Source organism: Vicia villosa, linkage group LG7 (genome assembly GCF_029867415.1).
Source record: "Vicia villosa cultivar HV-30 ecotype Madison, WI linkage group LG7, Vvil1.0, whole genome shotgun sequence".
Classification (NCBI taxonomy): Eukaryota; Viridiplantae; Streptophyta; class Magnoliopsida; order Fabales; family Fabaceae; genus Vicia; species Vicia villosa.
This window is the reverse complement of record NC_081186.1, coordinates 114823884-114844829: the sequence shown is the minus strand read 5'-3', so window position 1 is coordinate 114844829 and position 20946 is coordinate 114823884. Positions and strand designations below refer to the sequence as shown.

Genomic DNA, 20946 nt, shown 5'->3' with positions numbered 1-20946 from the left:
TACTTCCTAGTTAGAAATTAGTCAAATTACATCAATTTAATATCAAAAATGTTTTCTTACAAGAAAGCTTAGAGGAGCAGGTGAAAGTGTGAAACCAACAAGTTTGTGTCTCCAAACATTTGATGCATAATCACTACTATACTAATACTACACTAATATAAAAAGTTGATAAATATTATATAATCAATAAACAAAAATTTGAACCAAATTAAAAGTACTAGTGCACAATCTCTGGTTGGAATCACACAAATTGAATTATTGTCGGAAAAAATTTGCACAAAGAGGGAAAGAGTGTGAATCAAACATTAGCAGATTTCAATTTGCATAGAAATGGTATGGGAGAGAAAAACAGACGCAGTGAATATGATAGTGACTGCATTAATGATAGTCAAGAAAGAAAAATAAAAAATAGTATAGTGGTAATTGGTAAAGGAGGATTGGATCAATGAATTGAACATCAACAACACTTACATACAGTGACGTGCTGAGATATGTCAAACGAAAGCATTAATGGAAAATGCATTTAATGGCTTTTGCAGTGTACGGAGAGTCTCAGAATGGACTTTATTTTTTGGCCGCAACAAGTTATTATGATCAGCATCTATATAGGCAAGCAAGCGAGGGAATACCATTTTTTATATAAGTGATTCAATGACTAAGTACTTCTTAACACCTAAAATTAAATAGCTAAAGTTAAATAGAATTGATACTGTAATTATTTTTTTCTGTCATTCGCGCGAGTTTTAATAAAATATTATAAAAATATGATGTGTGGATCACAATCACCCGTCGGATTGATTTGGATTATCAGTAAGATACTTGTGCGTGAGATTGTCTACTCAAAGATGGAGAAAGAGACTACATGTTCTGCACTTTATTCTCCTTGTTTCGCAATTGCGGTTTTTACCATTGGACATTGTGGGCGGCTCATAATACTTGTCTCCCCAAGCCCTTATTTCTGCTTTGCATGACGAGGGTTTATCAGATGCGCTCTTACTCGGCCACAGAATCTATGAATATAGAAGTCTTTGATGGAATGTTGTTGTTCTCAGGAATAAGTACATTAAATGTCTTTCTTGTAATAAATAATGTTTCGTTATGACCAACTGACACGTCTCTGTGTGCTAGTTGGTGATGATGTTTTCTCTTCTTTAGAACGCTTGAGTGTTTTCTAACTGTTTTTTTAGGAGAACTCAGATGCTGGTGGTGCGCAGTAGATTGTACGATCCTCAGTGGATGGGTATTACATAAGAGGCTTTTGAAGTCTTATTTTAACCTTTCATGCCTTTAGCGACTTGGAAAAGAGTCTTTATTGCTTCATTTGTCTTTTTTCTGTGTGAGTTTTTCTTTTCCAGCATTTGGCTAAGTTCGTACGATCTTGTTCATTGGGACATGTGTTGCGTGTTGGATTGATAAACCCTCTTAGATAAAGTTATCATTTTCTTTGTTTTTCCTCCTCTTTATAGGGTTTTCCGGAGCAGTGAATAGTTGATCTCCTTATTTCTTCCTTGGAAAATCTCCTCTGCTACTAACATTTCCTTCTAAGGGTGTCAGCGTCTTAACTTGCTTGATTACTATATTTTGTTTGTATACGATTTTCTTCATAGCATTTTATTCATGGAGATTGTATCAACCTCGACCAAGAAGGCAGGTAGGGATATCTCATATGATTGGGTGTATAGAGACATATATTAAGGACCATTTCTACTTTTCTTTGTGAGGGCGTCTTAGGGATTCGATTGGCATGGGTCATTCATATGATTAGGGAGTGTTTTCTCTGATGATGATAAGAGTGTGTACAACCAATATGATAGGTTTGTCAGCTCTTTCATCCTCGTCATTTTCCATGAATATGAGGTCTCTGTCGCTCTTCTTCCCGCTTGGTTTCCTTCATAATCCGGTTAGGGGGCTTTCACGACCTTCATGCCCTTGGGAACCAGATCCTCATGTCTCTTTATTGGGGTTGCATTTGATGTATTACTTTAAATGTCCTTCTTGTATAAGATGTTCAATCTCCTTCTTGAGATGTTGGAAGTCCTTAGTGTGGTGACCCTTGACTTTGTGGAACTTACACTAACTATTAGGCTTCAGTTTCATTATGCCCACCTTCAGTGTTGGAGGTTAGGAAATGTTGTGCATGTGAAGGACTTCGCGCCATATCTTCTCTCAGCGAGTGTTCAGATGTGTTAAGCTTTCCTTAAGCTTTCCACTTTGTTTAAGGTGGTTTTATCTCTAATAGGTGATGCACATTGGTTCCTTCTGGTGTCTTCAGCGCCAAAGATATCCTCTTTTTGCATCACAGGCCTTCTTCTCACCATTACTTTCCTTGATCTTGATGTAACATTTGGTCATGTCACTACCTCAGCCAACGTTGTTGTTGGTCTCTAGGAGAGGGGTTCATTAAAGTGTCATTCCCTAAGATCGTTCTAGAACGCTCCTACAAAAATTTATTGATTGGGGTGGATCATCTTAATGATCGCCTCATTGAAGAGAGCGAGATACCCCTTTGATGAATCTGATGGACCTTGGTGTATGTTGAGCAGGATGATGGCGATTAGCTTCTAGTGCCAACTTGCGGCGAGTTAATGAACTAGTTTCTTCGCCTAGTTCTGATAGTTAATGACAGAGAGTTTACGTCCTTGAACGTGTCGGACAGAAGAATGCACTTCAGAGAGTTATGTGCTTCGATGATGTCCATTTGAGTGTCGATGGAGACCACATGCTCATATGGGTCGCTACATCCATTGAACTTAGCCAAAGATGGTGACTTAAAGTTCTCGGGGACAGGCACCTCCCATATATTATTTGATATAGGCTAGGGATCCATAGCCTCCAGTTCGTCCACCATATCAACTTATTGTTGGCATTGTTGGATATGGTGAATGTTATCTTCTAAAGTTTAGTCTTACATTGAAGGTCGGTTTATATGAAAATTTTAGTCTCAACAATAAGCTTCTAGTGCCAACTTAGCTTCTTGTACCCACAAACTTTTCATATAAACCGACTTTGAGATTAATAGATTTATCCACAACCAATAATAGCTTTATCCAATGCTAAGCTAAAGAACCGTTCTTAGATATTTATGGATTATCTCAATAACCAAAATAAATTTTTTTCAACAAAGCTTAAGAAACCAACCATAGAGATTTTATGACAAGTTTATCTTAAAAACCTAACTCAATCTCCTAAGAGTATCACACTTTTGAGAATTTAAACAACTAGCATGACCACTTGCAAAAAATTATTTCTCACAAGCAAATCTTCGCTCAAAAGCACTAAGGCAACCTCAAGTGAAGAGAAATGTTTTTGAATAAAGAAACAGGGAGAATTGAGAGAGAAATTCCAAAAAAATATAAATCTTTGGAAAGTGGTGTGAAACGAAATGGAGGCGAGCCTCCTTTATATAGGAGTTAGAAAATCCAAAAACCAAAATAATCCATGGGCCGAATTAATGAGCCAATCGATTGGCATAAAGCTCCAACTGATTGGCCGTCTCATTTTTAACTAATTAGCAAGCCCAACAAGGAAATATTGGACATAGAGTTGTTGTGAGTCATTAATGTGCTATCATAAGTTCTTTGTTAATCGACTAGCTCTTCTCCAACTGATTGGCTAAATGCTTCAATCGGTTGACTAGCTCCAAAAAGTTTTGCCAATCAAATGGCACAACTTACCAATTAATTGGTTAGTTCAAAGATAGTTTGGAAAAATTTTGGACAGCTTTTTAATCACTTGGTTTGACTTAGAAAATAATTTTCACGATAAAAACATTTGAAAAAAAAATTTAGGTGTGTGTATGAGTTGCCTTAGTACTTCTAAATTACTCCCTTATATTTACAATAATCGGCTCATTCTAATAGGCAGACAGACATGACCTAGCGAGCTTTCACACTTTATCTAAGGCTTCGAGATTCTTTGCTAGATTGTTTCTGATCATATAAGAATTATGATCCTGAGTCTCCTTTTGTTGATGAGGCGTGAGATATTTTGGTTAGAACATCATCATTAAGTTTAAAAGCTATTTTTGATGACTTTAATTGTCATTGTCGTCATCAAAACTTTAGATGGACCTTCTGCAGGATTTTCACCTTCATACAAGCAACTACATTGATCCACAATTTTTGCATAGATCAATCCAAATATTTATACTCCCATCAGGAATATATCTGACCAAGTCGTCACCGATTCAGTCAAGGTTAATGCAAAGAGCTTACACTTTATGTCCTCGTATGTGTGATAGTAGTCGAGATAGTCATCTGCGTGCCCGATGTGTTCGTTTGGTTCCCTGATCTTGTCGTAGCTTTAGAGCTTCAGTGGTTTCTTCAATGATCTAAAAATCCTATTATCAAGGATGCGAGTAGAATTTAAGATGCGAGTAGATAGGTGAGGAGCATCTTCTTTATATCTTATCACTCCTCCAAGGCGGTGAACTTTTAGAGGTGTGTGGTTACCTCTTCCTCCTTTGGAATAATGGGAGGGTTGTGTGTCTATGATGTCTGCGGCACCTTGGCAGCTTCTAGATCTCTTCTTGGTGCATTTTCACCTGAATTGGTATCGGTTCAGGGATTTCAACTTGGTTTCTTCGTGACTCTGCTTCTTGCACAGTATTGTTCCTCATATTATCTTGTTTTACAATTTTCTTACAATTAAAAAATATTAGATTTTTTATTTATTTTATGCACAACCCGCAAACCCAACCCAACCCATAAATGAGCAGGTTGGTCTGGTCCGATTTTAAATGTTGAAATACATGTTGGCTGATTAATCCAACCCATTAAAATTTAAATAGGAGAATTTTTTTTCCACCCTAAGACTTGTTCCCACACTCTAGTGAAAAAACAAAACTACCTCTAGAATTTGAAAATTCATCTTTGAATGCACCTCATTTACATAAGTCATTCATTTTTTAGCCAAACCTTAATTTATGTTTAAAAATAATACATAAATGCATCTTCGTATACCTTACGGAGTTGCATCTCCGAACGAGTTTTTATTCAAAAACGCATCAGATCCTTCTCATTCCTCGTTTCTCTTTTATTCTCTTAAACTCTCAAAGTCTCTCAAAGTCTCCCAGTTCACTTCCAAGCTTCGACTCTCAACATCAAACTCACTTCCAAGCTTCTATTCTCAACATCAAACTCACTTCCAAGCTTCTACTCTCAACATAAAACTCACATTTGATAAGTTTTTTTATTTCTATATACATTTTTTTTATATCTCTAAACATTTATAGAAATTTAGCATTATGATGTGTAACAGGTAGTTTTGATATGTAATTTAATTAGGCAATGTGTTGATAAGTAGTTTAAATGATTAATGCATTTGTAGGATGTTGGATTCAAATGCATTTTTGTCGTTTTTTCGTTCTTCAGTGGGTTGCAGAATAATACGAAAATGCACTTTGAGTTTGTTCCTTTTCATTTTCCAGAATCCGAAAATGCATTTCCATATTTAGTCTATCTGCATTGTTTGTTTCATTTTCACTATATTTCATCTGGATAATGCTTGTGTGATTTAATTACAGGCATTATGGTTGAAAAATAAAGAACGGTTAAGGAAAGGTAGAGTGTCGCATCATGCATTGGTTCGAAGGGAAATAGCCAATCCCTCGCAGCAACCATTGGTCAGTTCTAGTTCGGTTTATACGGAGGATTCAACTTTCAGGGTTTGGGCATCTTCGTCTTCCCAAAGTAGACAAGTGAAACCTTATATTGCCTCTGAAGCCTCATTGATACATGTTGAGGCACCCCGGGGGTTTGGAGCGTTTGACTTGTTGTTGCCTCTATATCTGGACCATGTTACCTTACATGTGAGACAAAGAGGTGAAATTCAATTGAATTCATTCTTTGAAACAAATTTGTTATAATATTTGAGGTTTCTAAAGATGATTTATTTTTCTAAAAGGAAGTGATGCTTTAAAATGCATCAACTATGAGAGGAAGATTGTGATTCTGTCATAGTCTCAAGAGCGGTGGTTTTAGGATGTGATGCAGCTATCTGAATTGCGAGACTTATGTTGAAGTGTTTATTGTACGATTAATCATGGATATTGCACAGACGGGTATAAACAGATGAGTCTTTCCAAAATACTTTGAGGCGAGGGACATTGTAGACGTCATCCTTATTGAGGCCTGGCCGGCACTGTCATACAGGAGACAACTTAAGAACATAAGGGTCTGACATACACTATATTATATACTATTTTTATTAGGAGCACTATTATCGTTTGTAATTTATTTTGACTTTATTAAAGATTCTAATTTATTCATTTATTTATGACATTTTCCTCTTAGTTAATAAGATTATGGTTTAATTTATATAAATTTTATTACAATAGTATACCTATAATACATATGGTCAATTGCATCGGTGTATCTCTAAAACAAAGTCAAAATTTACTGTGTAGGGTGAATACAAAAGTGTTGTCTAGAATAATTACAGCATCATCGAATAAATTTATATCAAAATAAATGTGTTTCAGTTAGGAATGTATGGGGTGCGAATATGGTGAATCTGAAAATGCGTCTTCGAATTTAATTTTAGTCAAAATGAATGTCTCGATTAGGTATGTATGATGTGAGTATATGGTGACTTCGAAAGTGCATCTCTAAACTAAATTCTGAGAAAAAATTGAAGTGAGACTTACCTAAGACGTGTTTTGGTGTAAAGAGTATGTCCAAAAAAATTTTTTTTAAATACTCAAGGATATTTTCAAATTTCTTTAGGGCGCTTCTCCACCACTTAAGATGTGAGAAACAATTTGCTAAACAAATTATATGACAAATCATGTCTAACTAAAGTCGTATAAGATTGAACCTAAAGTTAAAAGTTTTAGATTAAACAAATTGGGTCTCTCCTAGACTCGTACATTAACTTTCGTCGGGTGCCAAAAGAGAGATGATGTCATCAAAATTAACAAGCTGTGAGGGACTGACTAGGGCAAGATGGGTAGATTGGCGGCCTTAACTAAACGCTTATCGAATCTTTCCCTTACGACTGAATATAATATGACGTAGTGTTATGTTCGATCACGTGCTTGGTCTTAGATGGTCAATTGAGAAATCTAAAGTGTGGTCCTCATCTTCTGTTTGCATCTAACCTAACTACTAATGAATTATTCTAAGTAAAATTTCTGAGCTGTTAATTATCCCCAAAAAAGTGTGGAATAGAGATAATTTGAGGTATATACTAGATTCATATGATAGAACAATTGAATCTGAGATGGATAGCATGTGTACTACTGTTGTGATTTCGTATGGAATGGAGCATGAAGTTAGCAGTACTTCAATGAGTGAATGAAATATGCCAATGAATATTATGGTATCTAAGATGGTTTAAAATTCGCAGTATTCACAACAAGTCATAGATTGGTAATCTATCTAGGTCAAGTATCCTACCAAGATACCTCAAAATGGATCAAAATCCAAAATGAACTTCAACAGCAACTGGAGATCAAATAGCATGGGAAAGGACATTAATAACAAGGCAAATTATCTCTAAACCATTTATTTAATTGAAAGTAACAGTACTGATAACATGCAGTAACATCTGCAAATGTAACCAACGGAAACACAGACTGGACCCACCAAACTATATGGCAGTTAAAAGCCAAAACTGAACTCTCTGGAGGTTCAAATGTCTTCAGGTTCACGGCTCTCATCCAGAAACTTTTCATTAAAAATAAAACACTAAACAAAGGTTCCAACAATACCCCAATTTCCATAGTGCATACTCAAATGCAAGGCCATACGCATCCTCTCATGTTTCACGGCTCTTTACCAGAAATTGGAAAGAAAAAGGGAAAAAAAAAAAACTAAACAAAAGGTCCAACAATACTCCAAATTCCATAATACTTCCTCAAACACCGCCTGCTTGAGGGACTGACACATTAACCTGTGGAAAATGAACGCATGTTAGCAACAGCACTACACAATTGAACCACAGTGAACAGATCATGGAACAAAAGATTTGTGCATAAACAAATGTGAAAAACAACTATCTGAAATTAGAATGGTATCATTATAAATCAAGTATCTTCTTCAAATAAAGTTTTAAACACAATACAAATAATGTTAAAATTGAAGCCCCATTAAAAGACAAGCAATAAAATACTACATGATTTTGGTTAGGCACGGCACTATCATTTTATCCGAAAGAGAAATGAATTGCATCATTGTCTTTGATGAGGGGGATAAATTTGTTTCAAATGAAGAGTCTACACTTTAACATACAAATTTATCTCTACCTCTAGAGATCAAAACTCTTGTCAGAAGCAGGATTCAAATTCTCAACTGTAAATAGGAAGGAAAAAAAGTCTGATTACTCACCATAGCTACTCATCAAACTTGTAAAAACAATCCCTGTAACTACTGTTGTCACCGGCAATAAAATGCTTGATCAATGTGTGGCGGAATTTGCTTTATTTCAGTGCCAAGTTCTTGTTCAATCCTATATCTGAACAATAGAAGGAATATATCAGCAACCTACAGCCAGAATCTAAAAAACTTATTCAACACCAAGTACATTACATACAAATTAAAGCGATCCTCATAAGTGATCAAGTTCACCGCTAAACCAAGGTGACCAAATCTCCCTGAACGACCAACCTATCAAAAGCATAGTATCCATCAGAACATGTACACGTAATTGATACCAAAAAAAAAAAAAACAAATTGAATTTAAAGTGAGCAGAAATCAAACATACCCTGTGCAAATAAGTCTCCGAGTTCTTGGGAAAATCAAAGTTAATAACAACATTAACTGCTTGGATGTCTATTCCCCTAGTGAAAAGATCTGTAAATGTTTCACACAGAAAAATGAAAGTTTAAATTATTAGGACAGTATATATTTAAAATTTCACCATCAGCTAATACACATAATAAACCAAAGATTCCTTAACATAAGTCACTTGATGTACATAGTTAACTACAATAAACAATATATAGAGTACAACTATTGATTATTGAATTCATTTACAAAATAAAAGGAATGAAGATAACATGTCAAAATAAAGGAAACCAGGACCCCAAATAACTAAGTACTGAAAACAACTATATTGTAGATTAAATATCATTCTAAGCAACTTAAAAGAAAAACTGCCAATTTACATGAGGTTGCTAAAGTGTCAGCAACATACCAGTACAGACAAGATTCCGGCATGCACCATTACGGAAATCATGAAATACTCTATTACGATGGTCTTGCAGCATCTTTGCATGAATATAGAAACATGAATACCCCAGTTCAGTGATTTTCTTGGCAAGGAGTTCAACCCGGTTCACTGAGTTGCAGAAGATAATTGATTGGTTTATTTGTAGCTGGAAAATAAACTATTATTATTAGCATCATAATATTCACAGATATAAGAAAATCAAGAGCACAAAGAAAAATCAAACCTTAGAAAAGAGAGTATTTAAGCAGTGGACTTTCTGTCTCTCTTCCACAAATGCATAAAATTGTGTAATACCCTTCAGAGTAAGCTCATCCATAAGGTTAATGACATATGGTTTGTTAAGAAACCTATCTTTGAAGTCCTTCACAGTAACAGGATATGTTGCTGAAAACATCAGGATTTGACGGTTTGTTGGAAGAAAATGAATCAGCTGCTGAATCGAAGGCTGGAACTCTGGGGAGAGAAGCTTGTCAGCCTGAGAAACACAGAAAGCTATGAAAAACTGCAGAGTGATAACTGTAACTACTTAACAATGCCATGATGAAGAAGCTATGGATATTTAAACAAAAAGAAGATATCAGTAAACAGAGGCATTTGCTTCAACCATCAGCTGACAACATTAGAATGTGGATTTCTAATCCTAGCAAATAATACATAAATGCAAAGAAACATAGTTCTACATCAAATCATACTTGTCTGATTGAATCCAATTATGTTTCCGACCCTCATTTTTCTAAATCTCTTTAAATATGTGAAATGTTTTCTACATAGTTGATGTTTCTCAACAGGATTCTGTAAATGAATAAACTCAGGTGTAATATATTTACCTCATCCATTACCAGCATTGAGCAATGCTTAAGAACGCAAACACCCTTTTTCGTAAGATCCAATATCCTTCCTGGGGTACCGACAAGCAGGTGAACTGGTTGATATAAGCGCATTATGTCATCTTTTAGACTGGTACCTCCTGTTGTAACCATAACTTGGATTTTCAAATGCTTTCCAAGCTCTTTACACACTTGAGATGTTTGCAAAGCCAACTCACGTGTCGGGACCAAGATAACAACTGTGTGATAATACAAACAGTATAGTCAAAATATGGGCAAAGCTTATCATTATGCTTTCTTTAAAACATAAACCCTAAAGATATACTGATAAAAAGAAAAACACCTACAAATATTATTTTCAATTATATTTGGCAAGAATCTATCTGCATCACCTTCAATTTCTAAAATAACTTCTTACAAGAAACAACAACTCATTAACAAGATATCAGTTTGTTTGAAGAAATTTTCAAAATTATGTTATGAAAACGAACTGAGCTCATAAATCCTAACCCCAAAATACATGATATTAAATGTTAAAGATATTATGAATTTACCTTACTACTGTTGGTTTTTTAAGTCAGACAAAAAGTCAAAGACTAAAACTAACAAATATGCACTTTAATCATTTTCAGGGAAGGGCAAACGCCAAAGTGAAGACATCTCAAAACCAAATTGATGCTCTTTGAAGACAATACAATTGCAGAACCTTACATGTCACAATTTACATTTTTCTTCTCTTTTTTTAGCAGGATAATGCTCAGAATCAGTATCAGGCTACCAGAATGCCTTATAAAACTAACACATCATTATATACAGTTCTTTCAACTAGATTTCTTAGAATCGCGTAAAGCACTGAAGGATGGAGAATGTCGAACCTTGAATAACATTATTATCCTGATCAATTTTTTCCAATGCAGGAATGCAAAACGCAGCTGTTTTGCCAGTTCCATTTTTGGCCCTGGCAAGAATGTCACTTCCGGTAAGAGCAATTGGAATGCTTTCTTCTTGGATGGGGGAAGGTCTTTCAAAACCCTTCTCATATATTCCCATGAGCAGCTCACGTTTCAAAAAGTAATCCTCAAATTCATTTCCTTTAGTTGCTGTAACATCCTGGGAACAATAAACAGAGCAACAAGATAAATGTTACAAACTAGAATTACAAGTTAATGATGACCGCCACAATAATCAAAGCAGCTTTAATGACTAATCCGTGAATGATATCATTTATTAGGCATTTTAAGTAGACAAAAGATAAGGCAGCTCACCTTTGTTTAAACTAATCCATGAATAAAATCAAGTAACTAAAAAATAATTTGATAAGTTTTTCAGATGAGAGAATTAAAAATAAGTCAGCAGCTGTTGGGGAATAGAATGATTAAAAAAACATGTTGCTTATGGATAAGGACGATGAGAAGGAGAGGTGTCTAGTCAACTAAGAGAGCAATAATAGCCTTTACAGATTCAGGGGTGCAAACCATTGAATTAATGCAACGTATTCTATCTACTGTAATAAGGGGGATTTTATCCTAATTCTTCCAATAAAGACAATAGTTTCAATCAACTAGAATCAGAGTAATCTCTGATCAGAAAGAGAGAATTCGGAGTTGATAGAACAAAAAAGGAGTTGAAATGAAATTACTGGAGCCCATCTTGCAAGATAAAGTGGTGAGGAATTTAAACACTGAAACTATTTGCTGAGAAATTTTGAAGCACCGCAACAACCACCCAGTGGAAACAATAGCAAAGAAGTCAGTAACAGGGAGGAAAGGCCTGCAAGCAATCTGGAAAACAAATTAAAAGCATATCAAGATGAGTTGAATCAACCCATGTTTTGGGTAGAGACAGATTGGTGACTAGAGATGTTGGAGGGCCCAGGAATCATTCCATCCTATGACTGTTTTAGGAGAATTTTCACCCAAGATAGGTTGTATCAAAACCATTTTCAGGTGTCTCAACTGGGTTAGATGTATTGAGCAGTAGTCAGCCACAACCCAACACAGGCTAAAAAGTGAAGGAAAACAAATTCCTTTTGGGTTGTACCTTATTAGAACAGAACAGAACAGGGTAACTGACAGTTGGCTTTTGGGTTGTACCTTATTAGAACAGAACAGAACGGGGTAATTGACAGTTGGCGAGCATGTTCACCTTGCTGCCACCACCAGACACGAAGATCGCCAAGGAGGAAGATGGGACATCAGCTTAGAGAGTAAGTTGGACTCTTGGCATGTTGGCTGAGCTTCCATTGTTGGAACCACAAGTATCAAGCCAGTCCTTTGTATTGTGGGTAAATTGGAGTTTGGGCATAATGCCCTTTCGCTACTAGTAGAATAGAACCACAAGAGTCAAGCCAGTATTTTGCATTGAGGGCAAAGGATGGCCCTAGCAGATGAGGCAGCATATAAGAGGGGAGTTATATTTGGATAGAATGCTTAACAGACTTGACGGACCCAGCCCAAAATCCAGGAACAGTCATTTGGAAAGTAATAGTGGCCCAAGACCAAATCTTTAAAGATGATTGGGATACTGTACAGAAAAATAAATTCCTGGGTTTAGTGCCCCAAACCCAATCAAGCTGAGAAGATGGAATGAATACTAAGGGAATGAGTAATTTTAAAAAGTTCAAAACATTGTTGGTTGCAAGGTAGTAAATATCACAATTTATCCATAGATGATAGATCTACCAGTCTACAGTTCGAGCTCGATCCTACACAATCTATTTCTGCGAATCAGGTGCAGAATCATATTTCTGAGAATCGGGTGAGCCTGGAAAAATCACAAATCCGGTGGAATCAGCAGTTTTTATTGATTATGAGCCTATTCCTGTTTTCAAACAGCATTTTCTCTGGATAAAAATGTGACCACTATCGCCTAATATTCAAATATTTTTGCCCAATGAAATCGTAGTAAATGAGTAAAGATATAAGTGTTTAGTAGATTATCGATCTCTACAACCAAGTGATCCATTTTGTACATCAATCATTATAAACTAAACTACTGGGTTTAACACATAAAGAAACTAAGTAATTCAGTACAAATTCTAACCTTCTAATGCATATAACCAGAAACTTGATGTATTAGATAGCATAAAAGTATTCATAAGAATCATAACTATTAACATACCTCTGTCCTATAGCGTGTATCAGCTGGTGGAATCTTAAGTCCGGCCTTCCAGTCTTGAGAACTAACATAGGAAAAACAAAAACAATAAGGATAATAGAACAACTTATTTCCTTTTGAAAGAATATAACCACTAAAATAAAGCTTCATCCAATAGTAGACTTGATAAATTTCATTGAGCCAATTTCCAAACTATAACAAACTCACAATAACGTCACTCCATAAAATAAAACATTAGAATTGGAATAAGGAAGCAATAGCCAAGATTGAGCACAATATCAACTCATATTTGAATTGGAGTATAAGCATACAAAAGATTGCAAGGGTATAACAGGTTCAGCAAAAATAAAGTAATTCATATATCAAATTAAAGCACCAAAACCATGGTCTTCCACAAAAAAAGTAACCAAAGGATGCTAATTACAATGGTCAATTTGTGGATGATGGCAGTATCATGGTTTTTAATGGCTGAATAGCAATTTAAAATAGCATGATTATGGCTTTCCGCCGTGGTTCACCGTCTGCAATCGATAACACGACATTTCATAACTATCTCTCTATCTCACCTGATGTTGTATTGAGCGTTTTAAATCACTGTACTCCATTATTTGTTTTATCATTATTACTTTTCCTTTTTTCAAATGCTTGGCGTTGCATTATGTTTTACTCTTTTCTCCATACAAGACTTTAGTGTATTGGGTCAAATACCTAGCCTTAGTTTGAAAGAACTAGCACATGGGAGATTGAGGTGGTCCATGTTAACCTTGATCACTTCACTTTAGTACAAAGTACATGATTACTCTCTATTCCACTGTCACTCTACTAGGAAGAACACAGCACAGAGAAGCCATACCCAAAAACACCATGTGGAATAGCATATCACGGTTAGTTGAAAGTTGAAGAGCATATCATACCACAAGTTACATTATTTAAATTTCTTGAGTTCATAGTACAAAAACAACAAAGAAACAGAAAGAGGTGTAAAGCATCGAATTAAAGTTAGGTGGTTGAAATGGAGGAGGGCCTAAAGTGTTTTATGTGTTTACGAGATACAAAAGTACCGCTAAAACTGAAATGGATTATTTAAGAACAACTGTAAGACCAACAATGTTGTATGGAATAGAGTGTTGGACTGTAAACAACTAATACAAATAAATTAAGTACAGCAGATATGTGGATGTTGCATTGGATGTGTCCTGAGATTATACGAGATAGGACTAGAAATGATTAGAGAGTTGGGGTAACAGCTATGGTAGAAAAGATGGTGAAAACTAAACTTATGTGGTGTAGGCATGTATAGAGAAGACTAGTGGATTCTGTAGTAAGGAGTATATTAGTGGGAGCGCAATCACACCACTAGAGGTAGGGAGAGACCTAAAAAAGCTAAAAGTACAACATTATGGCATCATTTGACCCATTGAACTGACTCAATGGGTGGGATAAAGCTTGATTGTTGTTGTTAAAGTGGTGAGAAGCATAAATGAGCCAAAATTTAAGAAGTAAAATTGTGAACTATCGCAAATAAAAAAACGGAAAATATCATTTATTATCAAAATCATGAAGATTGATGTAATTTAGCCCAAAAAAACAGCATATAAGAGTCAGATATTAAGATACATTTATCAATTGCACTAGTAAAATTGTTAACATGCATAAATCAGTCAAAAGCACATTCATGAATTTTCGCAATCAAAGAAATGACAATCTATTGATTACCAAAATCCAAGGAAATTGATGAAAATTACCCCCAATAATAGAAGTTAGTAACTCCAAACTTAAGATGCATTTATCAATTGCATTAGTATAGTGTTAACAAGCATAAATAAGTTGAAACCAAAACCGTACAATCTTGAATTTTGCAAACAGAAAAGGATAACATAAACATTGATTACCAGATGAAAGATTGATGTAATCTACCCCAATAAGAATCAACAATTATAAGTCATGATTTAAAATGCATTTTTCAATTGCATTAGTTTAAGTGTTAACAAGCATAAATAAGTCAAATCTCTAAAATTACATTTGTGATTTATCTCACAAAAAATCAGACAACAGCATTGATTACCAAAACCAGGAACTCTTCAATTGCATTAATTAAAGTGTTAACTAGCATAAATAAGTCAAATATCTAAATCTACACTCATGATTTATCACACACACAAAAACAGACAACAAAATTGATTACCAAAACCAGGAAGATCGATGCAAACTACCCCCATACAACAACAGTGATGCGGATTCCTTTTGGGATGAATTGTCTATTAGAATGTTAGCACAGTAAAAATTCCAAATAGCTGCCCAACAAGACAACAATTCACGTAAAATGCGGAAAAAATTTCCATGCATTTTTTTCCGAAAAAAGGCACAGACAGCAACACATATATATTGAAGGCCATCGCCAGAAGAACTTCATAAACAGATTAAATGAGCAACAAGCTCTCTCCAATCCAGATGCCAGAGTGATCCAAAGAAGATCAACTCGACCTAGACGCATCAACTGTAACAGCAGCAACTATTCAAATCACAAAAGGTTGTGCCATAGAAAATTTGAATAGCCATGGTGAAAAGGCCCGAGATTCCACTCCATCTCTGAGACAGCATGATATCAACCAATACCAATGCCATTAGAACTCTCTCCTAAAAAAATTAAGACTGTTTTTTTTCTTTTTTATCCATTATCTAATACACATATGCAAAACCTCAAACCTAATAATCATCAAGCCAACAAGCCAGAAACCAAAAAGACTCAGCACAACAAAAACCTAATAATCATCAAGCCAACAAGCCAGAAACCAAAGAGATTCAGCACAACAAGTTGGAACATACACAAATCTATTGCTACAATATTATATGTGAAACCCTAAACAACTCCATCACTCATGTAACTAACAAATTGATAACACATCATATCATTTCATCAGAACCGAAACCATATTCCTAACAATGAAACATAAGACAGGCATAAACGACTACAATAAAAACAAAAACAAAATCAAAAGGCATACAAACCTTGAGTCAATGGCTTCAGACTGCACGGTCTTCTCAACCTCGTCAGCAGCGTTGGATTCCGAACCACCCAACTGCGCCCTTCTCAGCCACTGTTGTTGCTGCTGCTGCTGATTTTGCTGCTGATGATGTTGCTGCTGCACCATTTGTCTCTGCGCATAGTACTGCTGCTGCTGGTGCTGTTGCTGCTGATGGTGTGGCTGGTGCTGTTGCGGTTGGTTATGGTGGTGGTAAGGTGGTCTCTGCTGAAACTGATTGTTCAGGTTGGGATTCTGGTTCGGGTTCTGGTTCAGATTCACGTTAGGATTCGCTCCTCCGCGACCCGGACCGATCCCAGGAGGTGGATATCTCGCCCTATTGTTGTTGTTCATCGCGCCGATTGAAAAACCCTAAAACTCAACCCTAGAAAAAAAAAACGGCGAAACGAAAATTTCCAATGTACAAAATGCTACGAATCTAAACCTGTGAGCGAAAAACTGAGTTAGGGTTTCGGTATATATATCGTACAGGAGAGAGAGAGTGAGAGGATTAGGTTTTGAATTTCTTTCCTTCTGTGAAAAGGAAAAAAAAAATAGAGGGAAAATGAGAATTTCCTTATAGATCTAAGTCGAGGAGAGAGATGGAAATTGAGAGGAAATTTCGAAGGGAGAGAAAAATGATGAGACGGAGAAGAATAACGAAGTAGGGTTTGGTTTCTATTGGGAATTTTTTTCTCCTCGGAGTTTTTTGAGATTGGAGGGGTTGGAGTTGAGGAAGAAGAAACCGAAAGAAGGGAGAGAGAGAGAGGGGAAGGTGTGAAGGTTATTTTGTTGTTGTTGTGAAAGGCTCTAGGGCGTAGAAAGGTTTTTTTGATTATTGGTTTTTGACCCCGTTTTTAGTTTTTGTTTTGTGAAGGACCCCATTTTTGTGTCATCTAATCCCCAATGTCTTGTGCTTTTAGATATGGAGTGAAATCATCAAGTTATCAATAAATCAATGAATAAAATAATAATAAACTTTAAATCGTTGCAATATGTGTGTAGTCACTCTCACTAGTTATTCCTACTAGAGTGGAAAGCATTGTATGGACTTGTTCATGGAAAAATTATAGGAAATTTGTGAAAATGAAAAAGATAAAATACATGGTTTAAAATAGCAAGCCTTTAATAAGATTGAATTTTCATAGGTTTTTTTATGTGTTAATAATGAAAAGTTGGAGAATTGTGGAACTCTTTTAAAAATAAATAAAACAGTATTGTTGTTTGTTATATCAGAGTATGATGATGAAAGTTTCACGAAATCTTTAGTAGGGAAGTCGTGCACTACTAGTCTCTTTAATGGTATAATTTTCAAGCAAGTAAAAACTAGTCCTTTAGATTTAAAAACTTGTGAAAGTAGAAATTTTCAACAGAAATTTGTTTATGTTCGATTATTCTTTGAAGAAAGATGATGAAAGGGTCGTTGAAAATGGGTTTAGAGCTTTGATAAGAACTTTGTTGTCATTAGAAAAATCTTCTATGATAAACAACATTTGAATATGAATATGTACACGGGAGAGTTATGGACACGAGTATATGATCTTCCACTCAAAATCAAATTGAATTCATGGCAAGCAAACTAGGATATGTCATATGGAGTTTTACGGAGGTGGATAACAAAGAAAATATAGATTATGGGTGTTTCTAAAATTTAAAACAGTCATTGATTTATAAAAGTCTGAATATCATAACAGTGATTTGGTACCAAATAAGAACGATGTCTTCTTAAAATTTAAACGTTTGAGTAATTTATGTTTTGTATTTTGAATAATCGATCACCAAATTAAATGATTGTGATGAAATGTATGGAACATGTGAAATTTGTGAAAGAGGTGGAGGAGAAGAGTTTTTTTGCCTGAAAATGAGTTTTAGGTAGATCGGGGGTGAACTCATGCTCATATTCCGATTGGCTTCTAAATCGGATGGAGTATTTGCCTGGGTTCTGAGGTAGGTTATGGTATGTGGTTTTGTTATTCTCTTGGTGGATTATGACTTGTTGATGGTGGTTACGGTAGTAGGAGCTATAGCCTAATCCTAAGGGGTTGGTCTTTAGATGATTGGGCGCTTTTCCTTGCCTATTTTGCTTATTTTGTCATTCTTTTGGTTATGTTGTTTATTTCTTGTTGGATTTTCATTTGTACCCTTTGTTGTCCTGTAGGCACTTCATGTGTTTTGAAACTATTTGTACTTTAGTGATTTTCACCTTTATTATTAATATATAATTTTGTCATTAAAAAAATATGTAACTCGGTTTTAAGATATTGAGGAGAAATAACTTTCTTCTGGGTTGTGGCTTAAGGTTTTTCCTTTACTAAAACTCACAAGGAAGACAATAAAATGTAACAATTTAGGTGACTGCAGTAAAAGTATATTTAGATATGTAAGCAAAAGTAAAGGTGTCACAAAGGATAATAAAGAAAAATGGGTGAAATTGGAACAACCATTAATGCCTATGGTTAAGACTTGTCAAACTAAACCAATGATAACCTTAAAAAAAAAAAATGTCCTAAAGTGAAGTTTAGAGTATGGTGGAATCATTTGGAAGTCCATAGCAGAAGTCTTACAATCACTAGATAATGATTTTAAATAATACAAATTTTTAAGATCATATAGGTTATTCAAAGTTTTAAAACTCATACCAAATATGAAATAGTGTGGACGCGCAACAATGAGGATATCAAAAGATACAAGAAGCTTGATAAGATACATGGTGAATTGGTATGTAAGGTTCAATCGTTTGGTAACAATATGGCTCATAGATAGACAAAAATTATTGTGATACAAGTATGAGTTAGAAGTCTCATGTTACTAGAAAAAAATGAAGTTAAGGTTTTTGATGTATATGTGGCATCGCTCTCACTTATGTGGTTGCTCTTAACCCAATGTGAATGTCCCCCCCCCCCCCTCACTCATAACCCATCAGTGGCATCATAGTCAATGATTCAAATAAGAGACTGTCTCTTCGTATCGAAGTCTTCTTGACAATATGGTGGTTAGGTTGTAATTGCTCATAGGTGTAACCTTGTTTAATTTGGGTGTTTTATTGCTCATTTTATATGTATATTGTATTATGATCGAGTCCCTTTGTAATAACTTGCACTTACACATATTTGAAAATGATGTTTGCATGCACAAAACATCCCTTTGACCAAAGTCAACACAATTGAATCGAAATCAAAGAATGTATGATTTAAATCAAGGAAATTTATTCAGCATGACTCACAGTATGGAAAAAATACTTCTCAAAATTTCACTTCGGGGAAACATGATTCGGGTCATTAAAATCTTTGATTCAAATCATGAAGTTTATTTCTTAAAATTTTCTGATTTGGAAAACATGATCTAAATCATGCATATGTATGATTTAAATCATGAGTGTGTTTTTGCCCAATGGAACCGATTATGGAAACATGATTTGAATCAAAGTTTTGTGTGATTTGAAGCATGTGTTTTAGTAATTCTAATCATGAAGGTTGTTTCTTCAAGCTTTCAAGTTCGGAAAACATGATATGAATCACGAATCAGTGTGATTCGAATCATAATTTGAGTCGTGCCTTAAAATTTCATATTTTTGTTTACTTTATTAAATTCATTCTTTCACTTGATTTGAATTCTCACTTGTGGTTTTAACTCGAGTCATGAGGTCATTTTAACACTTTTGTGTCTATTCTCTAGCACATATAAATGCATTTATTTTCATTATTTTCGAGGGAGGTTTTGTTTTGAAAATTCATTTCTTCCTAAACTTCATATTGGGCATGAAAAGTTTTCAACTTTTATGAGTGTGAGATTGTTGTGAGAAAATAATTAGGTACTAATAATGTTTTGATTGAATTTGTCTAATAAGAAAATCTCTTTTCGGATCATGGTAATGAATGTCCAAAAAGAAAAAAGAAAAATCTTCTCCAAAGGTTTGAGAATTTCTTTGATTTAACTTAGTTTGAGGACTCAGATTCCAGTTGTTCCTGGTGGAATTTGAAGAATTGCTACTAAATATGAAGCTTAAGAATCAAAGAAAACTCTGGCAAAGGATCAATCAATGAATGAAATTATCCTCAGTATATCATAGAGATCAAGATGCTTCATGCATCCCCACATGATCTCAAGCCTCAAGTTCATTAGAAGCACCAAATTAGGGTTTTTGATTCATTAAGGACTATAGTTAAGATTTTCATTTGGAAGGGACTTCAAACTTCAGAAACATGAGTCAAAAAGCTCAAGTATCTTCAAATGATTCTCCTCATCAATGTCTAAGCCAAGGTGTGCTTCAATTCAAGATCAAGAATTTCCAAAATTCATTTGGTCCACAATTAGGGTTTTGACCCAATTCACTTGGGAGGTTGACTTTTAGTCAAGATATAATTCCATGACTCAAATCATGGTTTAACAATCTCCAATGCCTCATTATGATCCATTCATATCATTCATTTGATTGGAAGAGTTTGATTCATCAGATACTTAGAAGATTTCAATTCATCTGGAAAAAGTCAACTATTTGAGACCACCTTTGACTTTTGGGAAATTTAGTCAACCATGGATTTTTAAGGATCAAAATCATGAATATGTGGTTATTAGAAACATTTGATCAAGATAAATCAAGAAAATTAATCAAGAATAAAAAAGTCAACATTTTAGGGTTTTGACTTTTTAATGAAAAATTACATATTCTTCATTCAAACTTTTAAAGGTCGTAACTTCTTCATCCCTTGGATAAATTTTTCGTTCCAAAGCTCATTTCAACGAGAAAATCAAGATCTACAACTTTGCCAAGGTAAAATTTTCTCAAAAAGTGAATGGTTTTTAAGTT

At 34.9% G+C, this 20946-nt stretch overlaps 1 protein-coding gene across 1 annotated transcript; it reads right to left on the bottom strand.

The window, feature by feature from the left end:
* Window positions 1-7490: 7490 nt before the first annotated feature.
* Window positions 7491-17016, bottom strand: LOC131616648 (DEAD-box ATP-dependent RNA helicase 8-like). Its single transcript, XM_058888029.1, has 10 exons — window positions 16126-17016; window positions 13120-13180; window positions 10875-11109; window positions 10000-10238; window positions 9396-9647; window positions 9137-9317; window positions 8705-8793; window positions 8533-8606; window positions 8328-8454; window positions 7491-7893 (listed from the first exon to the last, which is right to left on the bottom strand). Exons 1-9 carry the CDS (start codon window positions 16491-16493, stop codon window positions 8376-8378), a joined length of 1578 nt encoding a protein of 525 aa, XP_058744012.1. The 5' UTR covers window positions 16494-17016; the 3' UTR covers window positions 7491-7893; window positions 8328-8375.
* Window positions 17017-20946: the final 3930 nt, after the last annotated feature.